General features: G+C 44.7%; 1 protein-coding gene across 7 annotated transcripts in view; it reads right to left on the bottom strand.

Annotated features, from left to right (window-relative positions):
• The window catches only part of PRUNE2 (prune homolog 2 with BCH domain), a 257,591-nt gene that overhangs the window by 77,054 nt on the left and 166,091 nt on the right, over positions 1–14,446 (bottom strand). For all 7 annotated transcript variants that reach the window (XM_082470766.1, XM_082470769.1, XM_082470768.1 and 4 more), the window contains exons 8-9: positions 5,996–12,569; positions 4,898–5,663 (exon numbers count right to left, since the gene is read on the bottom strand). In XM_082470766.1, coding sequence (XP_082326892.1) covers positions 4,898–5,663; positions 5,996–12,569 — 7,340 coding nt within the window. The remainder of the gene's footprint in view (positions 1–4,897; positions 5,664–5,995; positions 12,570–14,446) is intronic.

Here is a 14,446-nt window from a genome sequence, read left to right as displayed (position 1 = left end):
GGCCTATATAGGAAAAGAATCTAAAAAAGAGTGGATATATGTATATGTATAACTGACTAACTTTGCTGTACACCTGAAACTGACACAACACTGTAAATCAACTGTACTCCAATAAAAATTTTTTAAAAAGCTCTAGCTCCATAAATATAAGGATTAGGTTACTTCTAAATACTCTGTTTCAAACGTACATGTGACAAGAGCTCCCCCTCCTTTCCATCCCTCTCCCTCCTTCCTCCCCCACTGCCCTCTGCTGCATGTACCTACAAAGGTTGGACAAGTATTGTCAATTTTCTTAGTCCTCTTGGAAATTATTTCCTTCCATCACCCCGTACAGCTATATCCTTGCCCCACACCTATAGAAAGCCAATATATTTGTATAGCAATGTATTTATATAATTCCGATGGTGAGTTTACGAACGTTAATGGTTCCATGCTCTCTTAGCATGTAGTTCAGGCTTCTGCATATAACCTCTGATAATGTTATGCGGCAACTTGGCTAGGCTACGATGTCCAGTTACTTGGTTAAACACCAGTCTAGATGTTGCTGTGAAAGTATTTTTTAGATGTGATTAACACTGAAATCAGCAGACTTTGAGAAAAGCAGATTACCCTCTGGAATGCGGGTGGGCCTCGTCCAATCAGTTGAAGGCCTTAAGAGCAAAGTCTGAAGTTTCCTGAAAAGAAAGGAACTCTCCTCAAACCTGCAACACAGAGACTCTGCTTAAGTTTCCAGCCTGCTGCCCTGCAGAATTCTGACTCAAAACTGCAACAACTCTTGCCTGAGTTTCTAGCCTGCTGGCCTGTCCTACAGAATTCAGACTTGCCAGCCTCTAAAACTGTGTGAGCCAATTCCAGTTCCTTAAAATAATTTCCCCTCCCTCCCTCCCTTTTCTGTCTCTCAGACATACATATTTCTCCTATTGGTTCTGTTTCTCTGGAGAACACTGACTAAAACACAATTACCCTTTCTTCACATGACATTCTTGCAACCATGCCTTCCTTAAAGTAAATACATACATGGTTCTTTGTTTTAAGAAAAGTCTGTGTGGTGCAGATGACTCTGTAGATGTTCTCTGTGACCACACAGGAAAGATCAGGCATATGCATGACCGTATGGGGTATTGGCACACAATCCTTAGCTGGCGGGTCTACAGCTGGAGGATGACCAAGCTGTTGGCAAAAGCCTCTGGGAAGATTGATCCTAGGGAACTAGAACACAGTGCTGAAGATCTCAAGGGAGATTGTTTATCTCCCAGCACTCATAACAAGTTTTGTTAACAAGAGACAGTAGGTGAGGCACGATGAGAAAAGGTGTCTTTCTAATGCTCCCTCAGATTTTGAGAATATGGCCTACTGCTCTCCAAAACAGTGTGGGAGCTGAGAGGAGGTGTGGCTGGCTGATGTGAGGGCAAGAAGCCAATTTGTAGATGGTGTGTCATCGTGCATATACTATCAGCCTACTTTCACTTTTGAAGACCAGGTTTTAATTTTTTTTTTTTTCTCAGGAGAGTCTTGATTTTGGTCCTACGATCAGATTATGCATCAGAAGATGTCTCCAGGTTTTTGGTCCGGAGAATATGGCTATCTTATCATATTGCTTCTGTGATCACCTTCCTGTCTCCAGGATTTTCTTTATGCTACTCTCCTCAGTTAACCTGGCTGGCTTCTCACCCCCTTTCTCCACCTTTCCAGACTATGAGCTTCCTTTAATGCCTGTCTCAAATCGCACTTCTCAGGACCGCAGTATGACTTTTGCGAGCCTTAGGCACTTTTGCCTTCACGGGCTCCTTCTCTCACTAAAAACAAAACAAAACAAAACAAAACCCTCAAAATTTGCTTCACATCTGCATTGGCAGAAAGAAATATAATCCACACCAGAATATAATCCACATAGGAATCTAATCACTTTTTCTTTTAATTTTGAAAGAAATTCAAAGCTTCTCATGGGCCTTTTAAAATATCACGGGCCCTGGGCACTCTGCCTCCTGATGCTGCTGGATGATAAGCCATCCTCGTTCCTCATCCATAAAAGTATCCTATACAGATGCCTCTCTCTTAACTTACTAACATAGAGAGGCTCAAATTCAAATCCCAGCCTCTTCACTTTCTATCTATAAACCAGAGCAAGTGAGTCAAACTTTCTGGACATCAGTTTCCTCCCTTGTGTAATTCTTACCTCATACAGTTGCCATGGTAACGTGAGAGCCTGTATATACAATGCTTAGTACCTGCTCCAGAGCAAATGCCCATAACTGGTAGCTATTTATATTTAACCTGACATTGGTCATCAACTATCTTGATTTAACTATCACACTATTATCTACCTTTTCACTTATGCTTAACTCCTTTATTAAACTGTAAACTCCTAGAGGGATGGGACTAAGTTTTAGACCAGCGGTTCTCAAACTGCTGTGCATCAGAATCCCCTGGGGGAAGCGCTGAAACACAGACGGCTGGGTCCCACCCCGAGTTCTTGATTCGGGAGGTATGGGGTGAGGCAGGTAATATGCCTTTCTAGCAAGTATCCAGGTGATGATGAGGCCTGCTGGTTTTAGGGTCCCATTTAGAAAACTACTGCTTTAGATAATTCTGCACCCTCCCCAAATCTAGCACAGAGAAAAGCTTTCCAGTACTTCAGAGTAAATTATTTAGGCAAAAGGTAACAAACAATCCAGTGGGAAAATCTGTCCCCTCCCCCAACTGTGAGAAGATTTCCATTACTTCAGGGGCTGAGCAGAAAGAGATGAGCAAAGAAATCTCATTAAAAGAAAAGGGGCCAGTGGCACAATTGAACACTGTCATCTGTTGGGTTTCAGGGGCATGTGCAAAATGCAGACAAGAAGCCAAATAATAGCTCAGCCAACTCGAGGCTGCCTGTGTTCTGAGCTCAATCTATAACAGTGCCAGCAGGGCTGCTGGGATCCATCTGCTACTCTCTTTTTGACAACAGATCTGAGGTCCCTCTGGAAGGAAATAGCTTGACAGGAAGAAAGAAAGATTAGGCCAACTTAAAATGTCTGGATTTATGAAGCTGCACTTGAATATGGCACAGCTTTCAACTCTTTATGGCACTTTGCTAACCTTCAATATACCCCTGCTATTCTTTCTGATTTCTCTGTCCCTTTCATGGAGAAATGTGAATGCCAAAGCTCTCCTGGACACTTTCTATTTATACATAAATTAAGGTCGCAGGATTCAAAAATGAAGGAAGCCTTGAGATCCTCCAGCCCAATGCACCGATTTTATGGATGAGGAAACTTAAGCCTAGGGTTAATCCTAAAATACGTAAGTGGTAGTGGTAGAGCCAGGCTGGAATCCAGCTGCCTTGACTTGCAGTGGGTATGTAGTGTGTATAGTCCTTTACGCTCCTAAAATGAGTAGGAAAAAGATATCCTAAATGTCCAACAACAGAGGAATGGATAAAGAAGATGTGGTACATATAAACGATGGAATACTACTCAGCCATTAAAAAGAATGAAATAATGCCATTTGCAGCAACATGGATGGACCTAGGGATTACCATACTAAGTGAGAGACAAATATCATATGATATCACTTGTATGTGAAATCTAAAAAAAATGATACAAATGAACTTATTTACAAAACAGAAACAGACTCACAGACTTTGAAAACAAACTTACCGTTACCAAAGGGGAAATGTTGAGGGGGGGAGGGGATAAATTAGGAGTTTGGGATTAACATATACACACTACTATATATGAGATAGATAATCAACGAGGTCCTACTGTATAGCACAGGGAACTCTACTCAGTATTCTGTAATGACCAATATGGGAAAAGAATCTGAAAAAGAATGGATATATGTATATGAATAAATGAATCACTTTGCTGTACACCTGAAACTAACACAACATTGTAAATCAACTATACTCCAGTGTAAAATAAAAATTAAATTTTAAAAAATGAGTAGGAAAAAGATATCTTTTCTCCACTACATTTTAAGGAGGAAACATGATTTTCTCCTTTACTTAGGTAACTTTTCTCAACATGCCCTTTTGTCCCTGGAAGCAGGAGGGCTTTATCAGAGCCACTGAAGAGAAATGAACCACTGTAAACAGTTTTAGCAGGGCCTGGAAACTTGGGGGCAGGGACAATGTCCACTGGTTACCCAGAAACTTGGCCAGAGCAGATTCTCAAAAACCAAGTGGTGAATGAACGAATGAATGAATTTCTGGTTTGATGGTTATTTGCCAATTTTTCAGTCAATTAAGGAATGAATGTTTCACATTAAGATTTTAAGGCTGCTGTGGATTCTCTTCTTTCTTTATTAGTAAGTGAGATGCTTACATGAAACCACAATCACCTTTTCTGTACGATAGGCAGTGTGTCTGATGGAAAAGTACAGGCTTTGGTGGTGGAAAATTTTGAATCCCAGAGTGTTCACTCTGTTTACTTAATTCTAGGCAAGTTATAGAAACTTTCTGAGCCTCAACTCCCCTCCCCCAACCAGTATGTGTAAAATAAAGATAATAATACTTACTACTTGAGGGTTTTTGTACAGATTAAATAAGATAACGTGTGCAGACTGCCTTGCACTATGAATAAATGTGTGTGTCCTCCCCCCTCCAGCACCAACTGCCTATTTAAGGGTAGTATAGGTATTGAGTAGGTGAAGTAAGTATAAGTATCAGGAGAGTAAGTATAAGACTTTGGATGGAAACTGAAGGGACTTTTTTGGCTGAAAAGGTACACAAATCATCATCATCATCATCATTATGGTTACCCAGCAGCTGCTTTTATGGATGATATGCTTTGAAATAAATATAAGCAAAGCTCCTATCACCTAGGTATTCTTCACATTCCATAATCCCTCACCATTTCCCCAGTTTCCAATTAAATAGTTTTCAGGAAAAAAATAAACTGAGCTTTTTGCTTACCCTTTTGTTCTTGGTTTCCTTGTCCTGGGCTCAAGAAACTCTGTCTCCTCCTCCATTTCCATTTCAGGGATTATGTTTTTCTGAGAAGACTGTGGTGAGAGCATTTCCCATTCACTGTCATGGGTGACAGCCTGCAACATATCTGTATCGGGGCCAGCGCTGCCTCGGCTCATGTTCTTCCACGATTGGCTGCCCAGGCCAGAGGCTTCCTCTAGTGCTGAAGATTCTAGAGGCTTCATGTCTCCCAGAATCTGCATTTGGGGTCCCTTGCCCAAGCTGTGATCAGAGGCTGGCTCCACAGCCTTGCCAGACCATCCAGGACCTGAGTCCCTAGTCTCCGATGATGGGTCACCAACCTCACTACGGCCCAAGACCATCCAACTCTGGTCTTGCCTAGGGCTTTCAAAAGATGATCTCTTATCATCTTTGGAAGACATTCTCTGTACAGAAAGATGGTTTCTTGCATTTAAGGAAGCAGGTTGATGTGTGTCTGGGAAGCTTGCTAACTGAGTTCCTGGCAGCCCCGTCTCTTCGGAATCTATGTGAAACTCTTCTAATTCCGACGTGATTTCTCTTGCCTCACAGGCCTCTGGCTCTGGGGGTGAATTTTCTTCGTGCTTTACAAGTATGTAATCCATGTGTAGTGCAGGATGATCTTCATTCTTCTCAGTGTACCTTTCTTCCCCGTATTCTGATTTTACCTGCTCAGGCTCTTTGGTAGGAATTATTTTTTCTTCTTCCAACTCTAATAACCCCTTGCTGGCACCTAGAAGTGGAAGATGAAGGTGAGAAGGAGAGAACAAGGCTTAATTAACACACGGTGTGACTTGTGATCTTCGCAAACGATCTATCTAAAGAGAGAGAGTTTAAAAAACATTTTTATTTTGTAGAGCTGTTTAATTTTCTCAGACCCTCTCAAAGATACTTATTAGACAAGCGGTAGAAATTACTGCAGTAAGGCAGAACTTGGTTAAGCACGCACTGCAAATGTAGTTAGTTCCTCTATAGCCACATTGGTAGGAAAAGTGTGTTTTACAAATGCATTCATTGAAGGAAAGCAGCAATTTCTTGAGGGTGGAGGAATGAAAGGTTTCTTACCATTTGGTGGTCCTATGTCTCCACCTGCTGGTGAATCTGAATGATCTGTTTCTACTTCCCAGTCAACGTTTGATGGAGACAACTCAATGTTGGCGTCGACTCCGACAGGCAAAGAAACTGACTCAGGGTCTTCAGGAACATGCAGCAGCTGGCATTCAGGCTGTCTGTTTGTGGCCTCAGCGTGGTTTTCCTTGTTTCTTTCATCAGGAAGGGAAGAAAGCAATATCTCTGCGGCTTCGCTCCCCAAAGGCGCATTCTCTGGAGTCCCAGCTTCCTCTGTGGTTTCGACACCAGGAGTAGGTTCCGTGAGATAGGACAAATCAAATGGAGGTGTGTAAGGTGCAAGCCCTTGCTTCAGGGCATCTTCTTCCAAGGGAGGGTCACCGCCATAGACAAAGTGTTCAGGCTCTTTCATTAAATCTTCATCAATATTTTGGCCCATGACTTCATACTCAAAATCACCCCACGAGGCTTCAGAGGAACAGATATCTTGCTTCCCTGCCTCCCCATCAAATTGCATTTCAGGATTTCCTTCTGATAATGTCAGTTTACTCACGTCATCTATTGTACCCGTGGATGTGTTGAGACCTGAGGCATCGCTGAAACTGTGGTCAAAGGCAGCTTCGCCGACATCCAGACAAGTGTCCGAGGCTAGCAAAGTATCAGGAACTGTGGCAGGATTCTCAGTGGCAAAAGCTTGCTCACGGTCCGACGGGCCCCCTGCATCGGTCTGACTCTCAGGAGAAAAGTCTTCTGATATCCAAGAGCTGTTGCTATCCACAGTTGGCTCTGGGTGAGTTACACAAATATCAGTTCCCACGTTTTCAATCATTGGGATTGTTCTGTCAGTGGGTTCCAAAATTGGTGCTGTATCTGGGTTGGCTCCCTTTTCTGACGCTTTTAAACTTGTAATGTTTTCATCATTTATTTCGGAAGGTTCAGGAGAACCTTTGTGAGAGGCAGGTTGAGATGAGTCATTTGTGTTTGCCTGCTCGCTGATCCGAGGCAGCGGAATTGCGTTTTCAGAAGATAGTTCTGAAGTACATGGGACAAATTCCTGCGCCAGCTCCTGACTGGGTTCTTCATCTCTCTCTGGCTCAGTGGGATATAACTCACCGGATTCCCCTTCAGGTCCCATCCCAGCACTGATGTGCTGCTTAGTCTCTGGCTTTGCTTCATAATCATGACATACATCAGGGCTGTTGGAAGCCTGGGAATTGCTGTCGTGGTCACAGTGAGTCAGTATATCAGGATTCTCACCATCTGTCTTCACACCGAAGGGTTGTTTCACATCCATCCACAAGTCGGGTGAAGCTGAGGCCAGTTGCCCACCCTCTTGGAAGTTGCCATGTAAAATGTCTGGAACAAACGCACCTTGGGGGCCCTCACTAGGGGTAGAGTCGTCCCATTCAGAGCCTGACTTCTTTATCAACTGGGTGGAAGAACTGACAGCAGGGAAATCTTCAGAGGCAATGCTTGAATCTGTCATTTCACTGGGGTGTGATTTTTCTTCTTCCCACCAATTTGTTTCTTGACACTCAGGAGTTGATACATTAGATATGATGCATCCATCTTCATCTGTGTGAGTAAATGTTGGGTCTGGCTGATTCCAGACAGACAGCACTGTATTCTGACACTGCTCTTGGGTAGATATTTCAGAGGTGAGTTTGTCACTGGCAGAAGACATGGTTTGTTCTCTGGAATCCTTGTCTTTAATTTGGTCCAGTAGTACAAGCTGGCTAAGCTGACCAGCTTCTGGGTCTGGCTGCCTTGGTTGAATGTTCCAAAGTTGCTCGTGGGCATTCTCCCCATTATTATCCAGAAAGCGTGACTCATGTGTATCACTGAAAGGATTGGTACAGTGCGTTTCCAGGGATTCAGTATCACCCGGAATGGGTACTCCCCAGGGACCCGCGTTTTGGCGTGGTGAGGAATTCATCTCTCGCACAGCACTTGAGTTAGATAATTCCCCTTCAAATGCCCTCTCAGTTGGTCGCCCTTCCTGTAGGGAGGCGTTCCACCACTCCGTGCTCTCAGCTGAGAAGCCAGCCATTTCCAAATTAGAATAATTTTCATTCTTTAGTTCAGCTTTGGGAGATATTTGCCATATGACATCTCCCGTCCTCCCTGTTTCTGGAGAAGACCTCGTCTCCTTCTCCACTGCTGTAACCTGTACTTCAGTCTCCTTTAGTGGCAAGAAATTCCAACAATCAGGGCTGCTTTGTTGATTGTCAATGAATGGGTTTGACTTATTCTCATTCTCTGCTGGTTCAGGACTGCCTATATAGGCAGAACATTCCTTAGACTTGGGATCAGCTGTGGCCAAGGACTTATTAGATTCATTCAATGAATCCCAAGCTCTGAGTTCACTCTGAGCAACCTGGCAAGTGGCTGAATGGATCTCTTTCTCCACTGACTCTTCATCGCCTACACTATCATCATCAGAACCTGAGCTTGTTGAAGTGAACTTGGCATCCTCTTGCTGCACAGTTTCAGGAATATCACATTCACTTTTTCCCTGATGGCTAACCGCTAGATTTCTTTCCTGATATACATCTAAATATTCAGAATATTTGCCTGTTTCAGGGCTAGACAAAGAGGAAAAGGAATCACCATCTACTGAGTCATTCCAAATCTCTAAATATTTAGGAACATTGTGATCTAAGCTCTTTTCAAACTTGTCCATTCTGTTTTTCTCCAAACCCTTCATTTCGGTAATTACTTCTACTTGACCATCAGTAGTAATTAGTTCAGATTCTTGGTAATTCTGTGTATTCCAATCATCTTGGTTTTCCTTCTGATGCCCAGTACTGGGTCCTTGGTCCCAGGAAGGCAATGCAGACGAAGAGTCATTTAGGTCAGGACTGGATGCACTTGAATGTGTATACTCACTAGAAATACTGTCTCTGTCATCATTTCCTGATAACTTGGCTCCTGGAGGGCTGTTTTCAGTATTCTTAACTTCGAGATTCTTAGTTATCTCAGAACTTGTGCAGCTGACCTGCACATCACTGTCTTTAGGGCCATCCCAAACGTCAAGTCCTTGGGGACATCCATAACGTAGGTCTTGGTTCATTCTCTCCGGCTCCAGAATGTTACATTCTTCAGCTTCCTCCACATCCATTTCAGGTAGATATATACTTATTGTGGAATTCAGCCTACCTGAAATTTCAGTAGTTTCACCTGAATTTCTGTGACTCATGAGGTGCTGCTCTTCGCAGGTCTCTTTTGCCTGCAGGTGATCTATGGACACCTCTGTTTGCACATCACAGGGGTCTGGAGTGTAAGACCCCTTCTCATGCTCTAATACCTCCTGGGGTTCCTCAGTTTGAGGACTGGAAGTGACCGAAAGAGAGCTGATTTTGCTTGATTCATTGGAGATTTCTGGATGATCAGATGCAGCTGGGGAAGGGCACTCCTGGCCACCGTGCCCTTTTCCAGAAGCCCCTGAGGTTCCATCCATCGGCTCCTCCTCACTGGGGCACTCCCTATCGGTGGTTCCATGGGATTCCTTCTCACTTTCCTTTTGTCCATAACTGGGACCCCTCCAGGGATCTGAGCATGCAAAATGCCCTGAATTCTCAAGTGTGGTCACCAAATACGCCATATCACTGGGTGGGGTTCTCCTGCATGTGTCCTGCTTGTCAGGATCAAGTGTTTCTGACTCACTGGCTCCAGAGGCTTCCAGCATGTCTGGGATGTGACTGTCCTGAATTTTTTCTAATGAGCTGGAAGTTTCAGGGGGTGATTTGCTTTGTTCTGGATCTGTAACATACGATGGGCCAGGTAACATTAATGATGACACGGCGTTCTCTCTCATAACGGAATCCCAAATACTATCTGCGATCAGCTGCCCGCTTTTCTCATTCAGCATGTGATATTCGTTGGGAGCAGCGTCCAAGCTGTGCTCAGAAGAGGCAGGGAGTTCCCAATCTGTCTGATTTGCTTCCTGATACTCCACGGTCCAGGGTTCTACCTGCCTCACTGCGAATCGGGTTTCGGGTTCAGAAGCTTCCGCCGGGTACCCCTGTGCCTGGCCTTCACCGGTGATGGCCATAGCCGCGCTGCAGTCATCCCAGTCCAAGTCGTTGTCCATATCCGAGATGGTCGCAGTAGACTGTGTGTCCTCCAGAATCACTCTGTTCCACAAGTCGAGACTGTCGGGGGCCGCCTGGCAGGAGTTAGCGCTGCTGTGCAGAAGCGTGAGCTGTCGGTTTGTCTCATTGTACAGCTGCATCATGCTGGGGTCATCGTAGCTGGACTGGCTGCTTTCCCCAATGTCATCCTCCACGGAGGTGTTCTGATCATCTGTGGGCTCTGCCTGGAGTAAATCTTTATCTGGGCTGTGAGTGGCATTTATTTCAGAGCTACCATCTGCGTGAGGTGAAGCCCACATTTTCAGGTTCCCAGGACCCGAACTAATACTATCTCTAGGTGGCTGCTCTGGGGACTGAGGAGGCATGTCAGCGTCCCCTGAGGTGCAGTTAGCATCTTGTGACTCGAAACCTGCCTCTTTAGCAAATGGCTTGTCTTTGGTTTCTTTTTCGTCTCCGGCAAATGTTGGTGAAGTATAAGAGTCAGAAGTGGAGTAGTTGGTATCTAAGGGGGATGGCACCGAATCTTCCCCTATGTTGGAGGCACTGTAATCGGAACATTTATAGGATAAGAAGGAATCTTCCCAAGGTGCTAGGACATCTGACCCTCCTTTCTTGTTACCCTCCTCAAAAAGGTTCCAGGAATCTACATTTTCGTACACCTTCCCCCTAATTTTTGGATCCACGAAACCATTCTGATCATCCTTGACTGGCTTAGAACTATTCCATGCATGATCCAGATCAGATCTGGGATTTCCAGATACAAGAATATCGTCCCCAGAGTCACGGTTCTTCTTGCCCCAGATTTCTGGAACTGCTTCACTATTTGCGTCGCTGTGCGAAATGTCTATGAGGTCTTCTGAAGGGAAAGAAAACCCGCTTTTTGCCATGGCCCACTCATTTGGGTCCCTCACAGAAGGTGTCTCACCACTCATTGGGTGCAGATTCCAGGTATTTTTCAAAGCTTCGGCGTCATCTTCTTTAGCAAATGCTCTCCAGGCTGGGAATGACGCTGCAGCAGCTGGTTCCCCGTCATCCGTGGGATTTCCCCATGGCTCAGGCATGGCTGTGGGTGAGCGATCAGAACGCCACAAAGCAGCAAAGTCTTCTATCAGGTGGTTTGTTCCCTGAGGAAAAGCATTCGGCAAATGCGAGTTTTCAGGGGACATATCCTGAAACTGCAAGTTTTTCTCATTTTGGTCTTGAATATTATTGCTGCCCAGCCCAGGCTGACCAAATTCTGACTCCCAGGGACTTGACTTTGGGAAGTTTAGAGTCTTGGGTTGAAATATAGAATCTGAGGCTCTCCTATCAACTGGGCTTGGCTTATGATCTTTCCATGACTCGGGGCTCTGGAAGACAGATTCCTGTTCACTGGAACTCCATGCATCTGCAGTGTTTCTAGAGTCAATTTCCAAACCACCCCACCAGCTGCTGCACCGTGCCTGGGTTGGAGGTGGCCCAGTGTGACCCGTTTTGACTGTTTTGGGGGTCATATCTTCTGAAGAGAGTAGAGCTGGTTCTTCAGTTGATGGTGAGTTTTCCACAAAGCTATTCATAGGTGTTGGTGGGACCCTCCTTCCAGCATTTTTCAGACTTTCTGGTGAAGGAGATTCATCTTCCACAAACCCTGTCAGGCTCAAATTTCTTTCAGAATTATCACTGGGACTTTCTTGTCTCTGGACAAACTCCTCATCAAATTCCACAAGGCTATCTTTGCCAGTCCCTGACAAAAGAGAACTGGATGAATAATTCGACACGTCCATCCCTATCCCATCAAGTCTTTTAGGCTCCGTGGCGAGCTGTCCTTCTGATGAATCGCTGTTGGGGAAGAAGTCATCTGTTGGGGAGTAGTCTGCAGAATGGGAAGATGGTTGGGACTGCCCAGAAACCATGGGTGCTGGGTCAAAGTTGAAAAGGTCAAAGGATTCACTGTGTTCTCCAGAAGGGGCATGCTCCTCTGCTACTGCCCCTTCAGGGATGGGACTGTAGGAGTCAAATCCTGGGAGGAGGCTGTGGTGAGGCCCAGCACCTTCTCCCACTGGACTGTCATCACTGAGGAAAACTGAGCTCTCCTTGGATGAGCGGCTGCTCCTAATGGTGGCCAACCCGCTATCCGGGCTAACGAGGTCCACATTGACATCCACCTGGGCCTGGTTTGAATCGCTGAGATCGGGAGGGTTTTCCATGAAATTCACGGAGCTGGGCTGTGGCTCTATGTCAGAACCATACAACTCCATAATCCCGGAGGACCCCTGGGAGAGCGGGGCGCTGCCTGCCACTGCTTCTGTGGAGGATGTCCGGCTGTTAGAGGCCATCTCTGGACACCTCTTATTGATGACTTCCTTGACCAGGAGAACCACGTGATCACAAGTCACTGAAGGGTTCTCCTGCTGATACACCAGAATCTCGTCACAGCCACATTCAAAGGGCTCCAGCTCCAGGCGAGGGTTCTGGCACTCTTCCAGTTCACAGCAAATCTGTCGGGGAGGCACAGGGATTTGTGTGAGCACTCAGGCTCTCTTAGCTCTTTGCAATTTGTCTTTCTTAATTTTTTGTAATGTAAAATTAATCTGTGTTCATCTGTCTAGAAAGAAGACTGAGAACTGTATAACATAAAACATGGAAAGTCCCACTTCATATACCACCAATGCTTTCTTTAATCCTACCAAATTGGCTTTTTGTTGAACCCAAAATCATTTAAAACCTCTCCTCCGTGTAACTTAATACCATCTTCCAACAGGAGTAAAATTCAACTTTGCAAAAGCCAGAGATAATGCTAGTTGCTGACAAAACTAGGGGAAAAGTATTGGAATAAGGGAAAATGGGGCAGAAGGAAGGCTCTTGTTGGTAGCAGGTAGCCAGGACCTGCTTTAACCTCTGAAAGCCTCAGAAGGCAAAGGAGAAAGTAGGAAAGAGAAAGGAGCTACCAGGGACAGCTTTCTCAATGGCACTCAGGCCCCAACTGTCTCTTCCTGCCCCAGGAAGCATCTGCACGGGACCCAGAACAGACAAAGCTGCCTTGGAAGGCAGGGAGATGTGTGATGGTCAGTGTGAGGCCAAAACTGGGCTGTAGCTCTATGATTTTTTTAGGAAATGTTGAAGATATTTTGCACACTGGGCATTTGAAATGGCCCCGTAGGATTAGTGGAGGTAATAATAATAACAACAACAATAATAGTAACAACTACAGAGCTCACATAGATAGTAATAATAATTAACATTTATTGAATGCTTTCATATGCCAGGCAGTTCTAAAGGTTTTATGTGCATTATCTCCTTTAATCCTCACAATAATTCTACAAGGTAGGAACTTTTTATCCCCATTTTTCCAGTGAGGAAATAGAGAGACAGGAAGCTTAAATAACTTGACCAACAACACACAGCTAACAAGTGATGGAGCCACATTTTGAACTCAGGCGGTCAAGCTGCAAAGGCTGACCCTTAACCAACTGTGACCACGTGGCCAAAGAAGGATTCCTCTAGAGCAGTCTTGACTTTGTGTTGCTCAAGATTTCAAGGAGATGTCTCTTGGGCAAATGGGTGGGGGGGGTTGGGGTGGGGGCCGAGGAGAGACAGGGTGGAGTCAACTCAAGGGCTTCTAACCTCTTCATCCACTCTTCTACTTCTGCCTGTTTTAGATTAACCAATTTTTAGATTGATTTGCTACAAAAAGTGATTTGAAAACCACTGTATTGGAGGCTTAGGAGACCTAAGTCCTGTCCCTAGGAAACCCGTGACCAAAGATAAAATTCAGCTTTGAAACTCAGTGCAGAGCAAAGCACTAAAAAAGCCACAGGCTGGTGATGCAATTCACAGATGTATGTGGGTCAGAAGGGTACCAAAAGCATCTGCAGCAGGAGAAGGGGGCTCATTCATATCTGGACTTGAGAGGGCACAGAGAGGCTGGAGAGTGACTTCAGTCATATATCAAGAAATGGATCTCTTGGGGGACAGAAAGCGAGGATGTCAAAGAAGGGAGTTGAGACTTCACCTCTAGCCACCTGTGGGTAGACCAGTTGTCTAATCCATTAGTGAGGAAAGATAAGTGATGAAACCATTCTATGTCCATGTCATCCATATTATAATGAATTACATATGTTCTCATATTAGTTATTAAATACACCTGCTTTGGCATACCCACTGCCCTATTTTCATTAATGTTGTCTATTTCTTATATTTCCAAAGCCTTGGGTTAAAAGACTCTGTTCTCAACCAGGAAGATCTGACTGATTACCCAATCAGAATTTTAGTACCTGGAGAAAAACGTTTTTGTTTTGTTTTTTATTTTTTTAACATATATGAATGTTTTTCTCAAGACATATCCAAGGTGTCAGGGTGGTTGTAGTCAAAAAAC

Source organism: Balaenoptera physalus (assembly GCF_965194825.1).
Source record: "Balaenoptera physalus genome assembly, chromosome: 7".
Classification (NCBI taxonomy): Eukaryota; Metazoa; Chordata; class Mammalia; order Artiodactyla; family Balaenopteridae; genus Balaenoptera; species Balaenoptera physalus.
The sequence above is the reverse complement of the archived record's forward strand: the minus strand, read 5'-3'. Positions and strand labels throughout refer to the sequence as shown.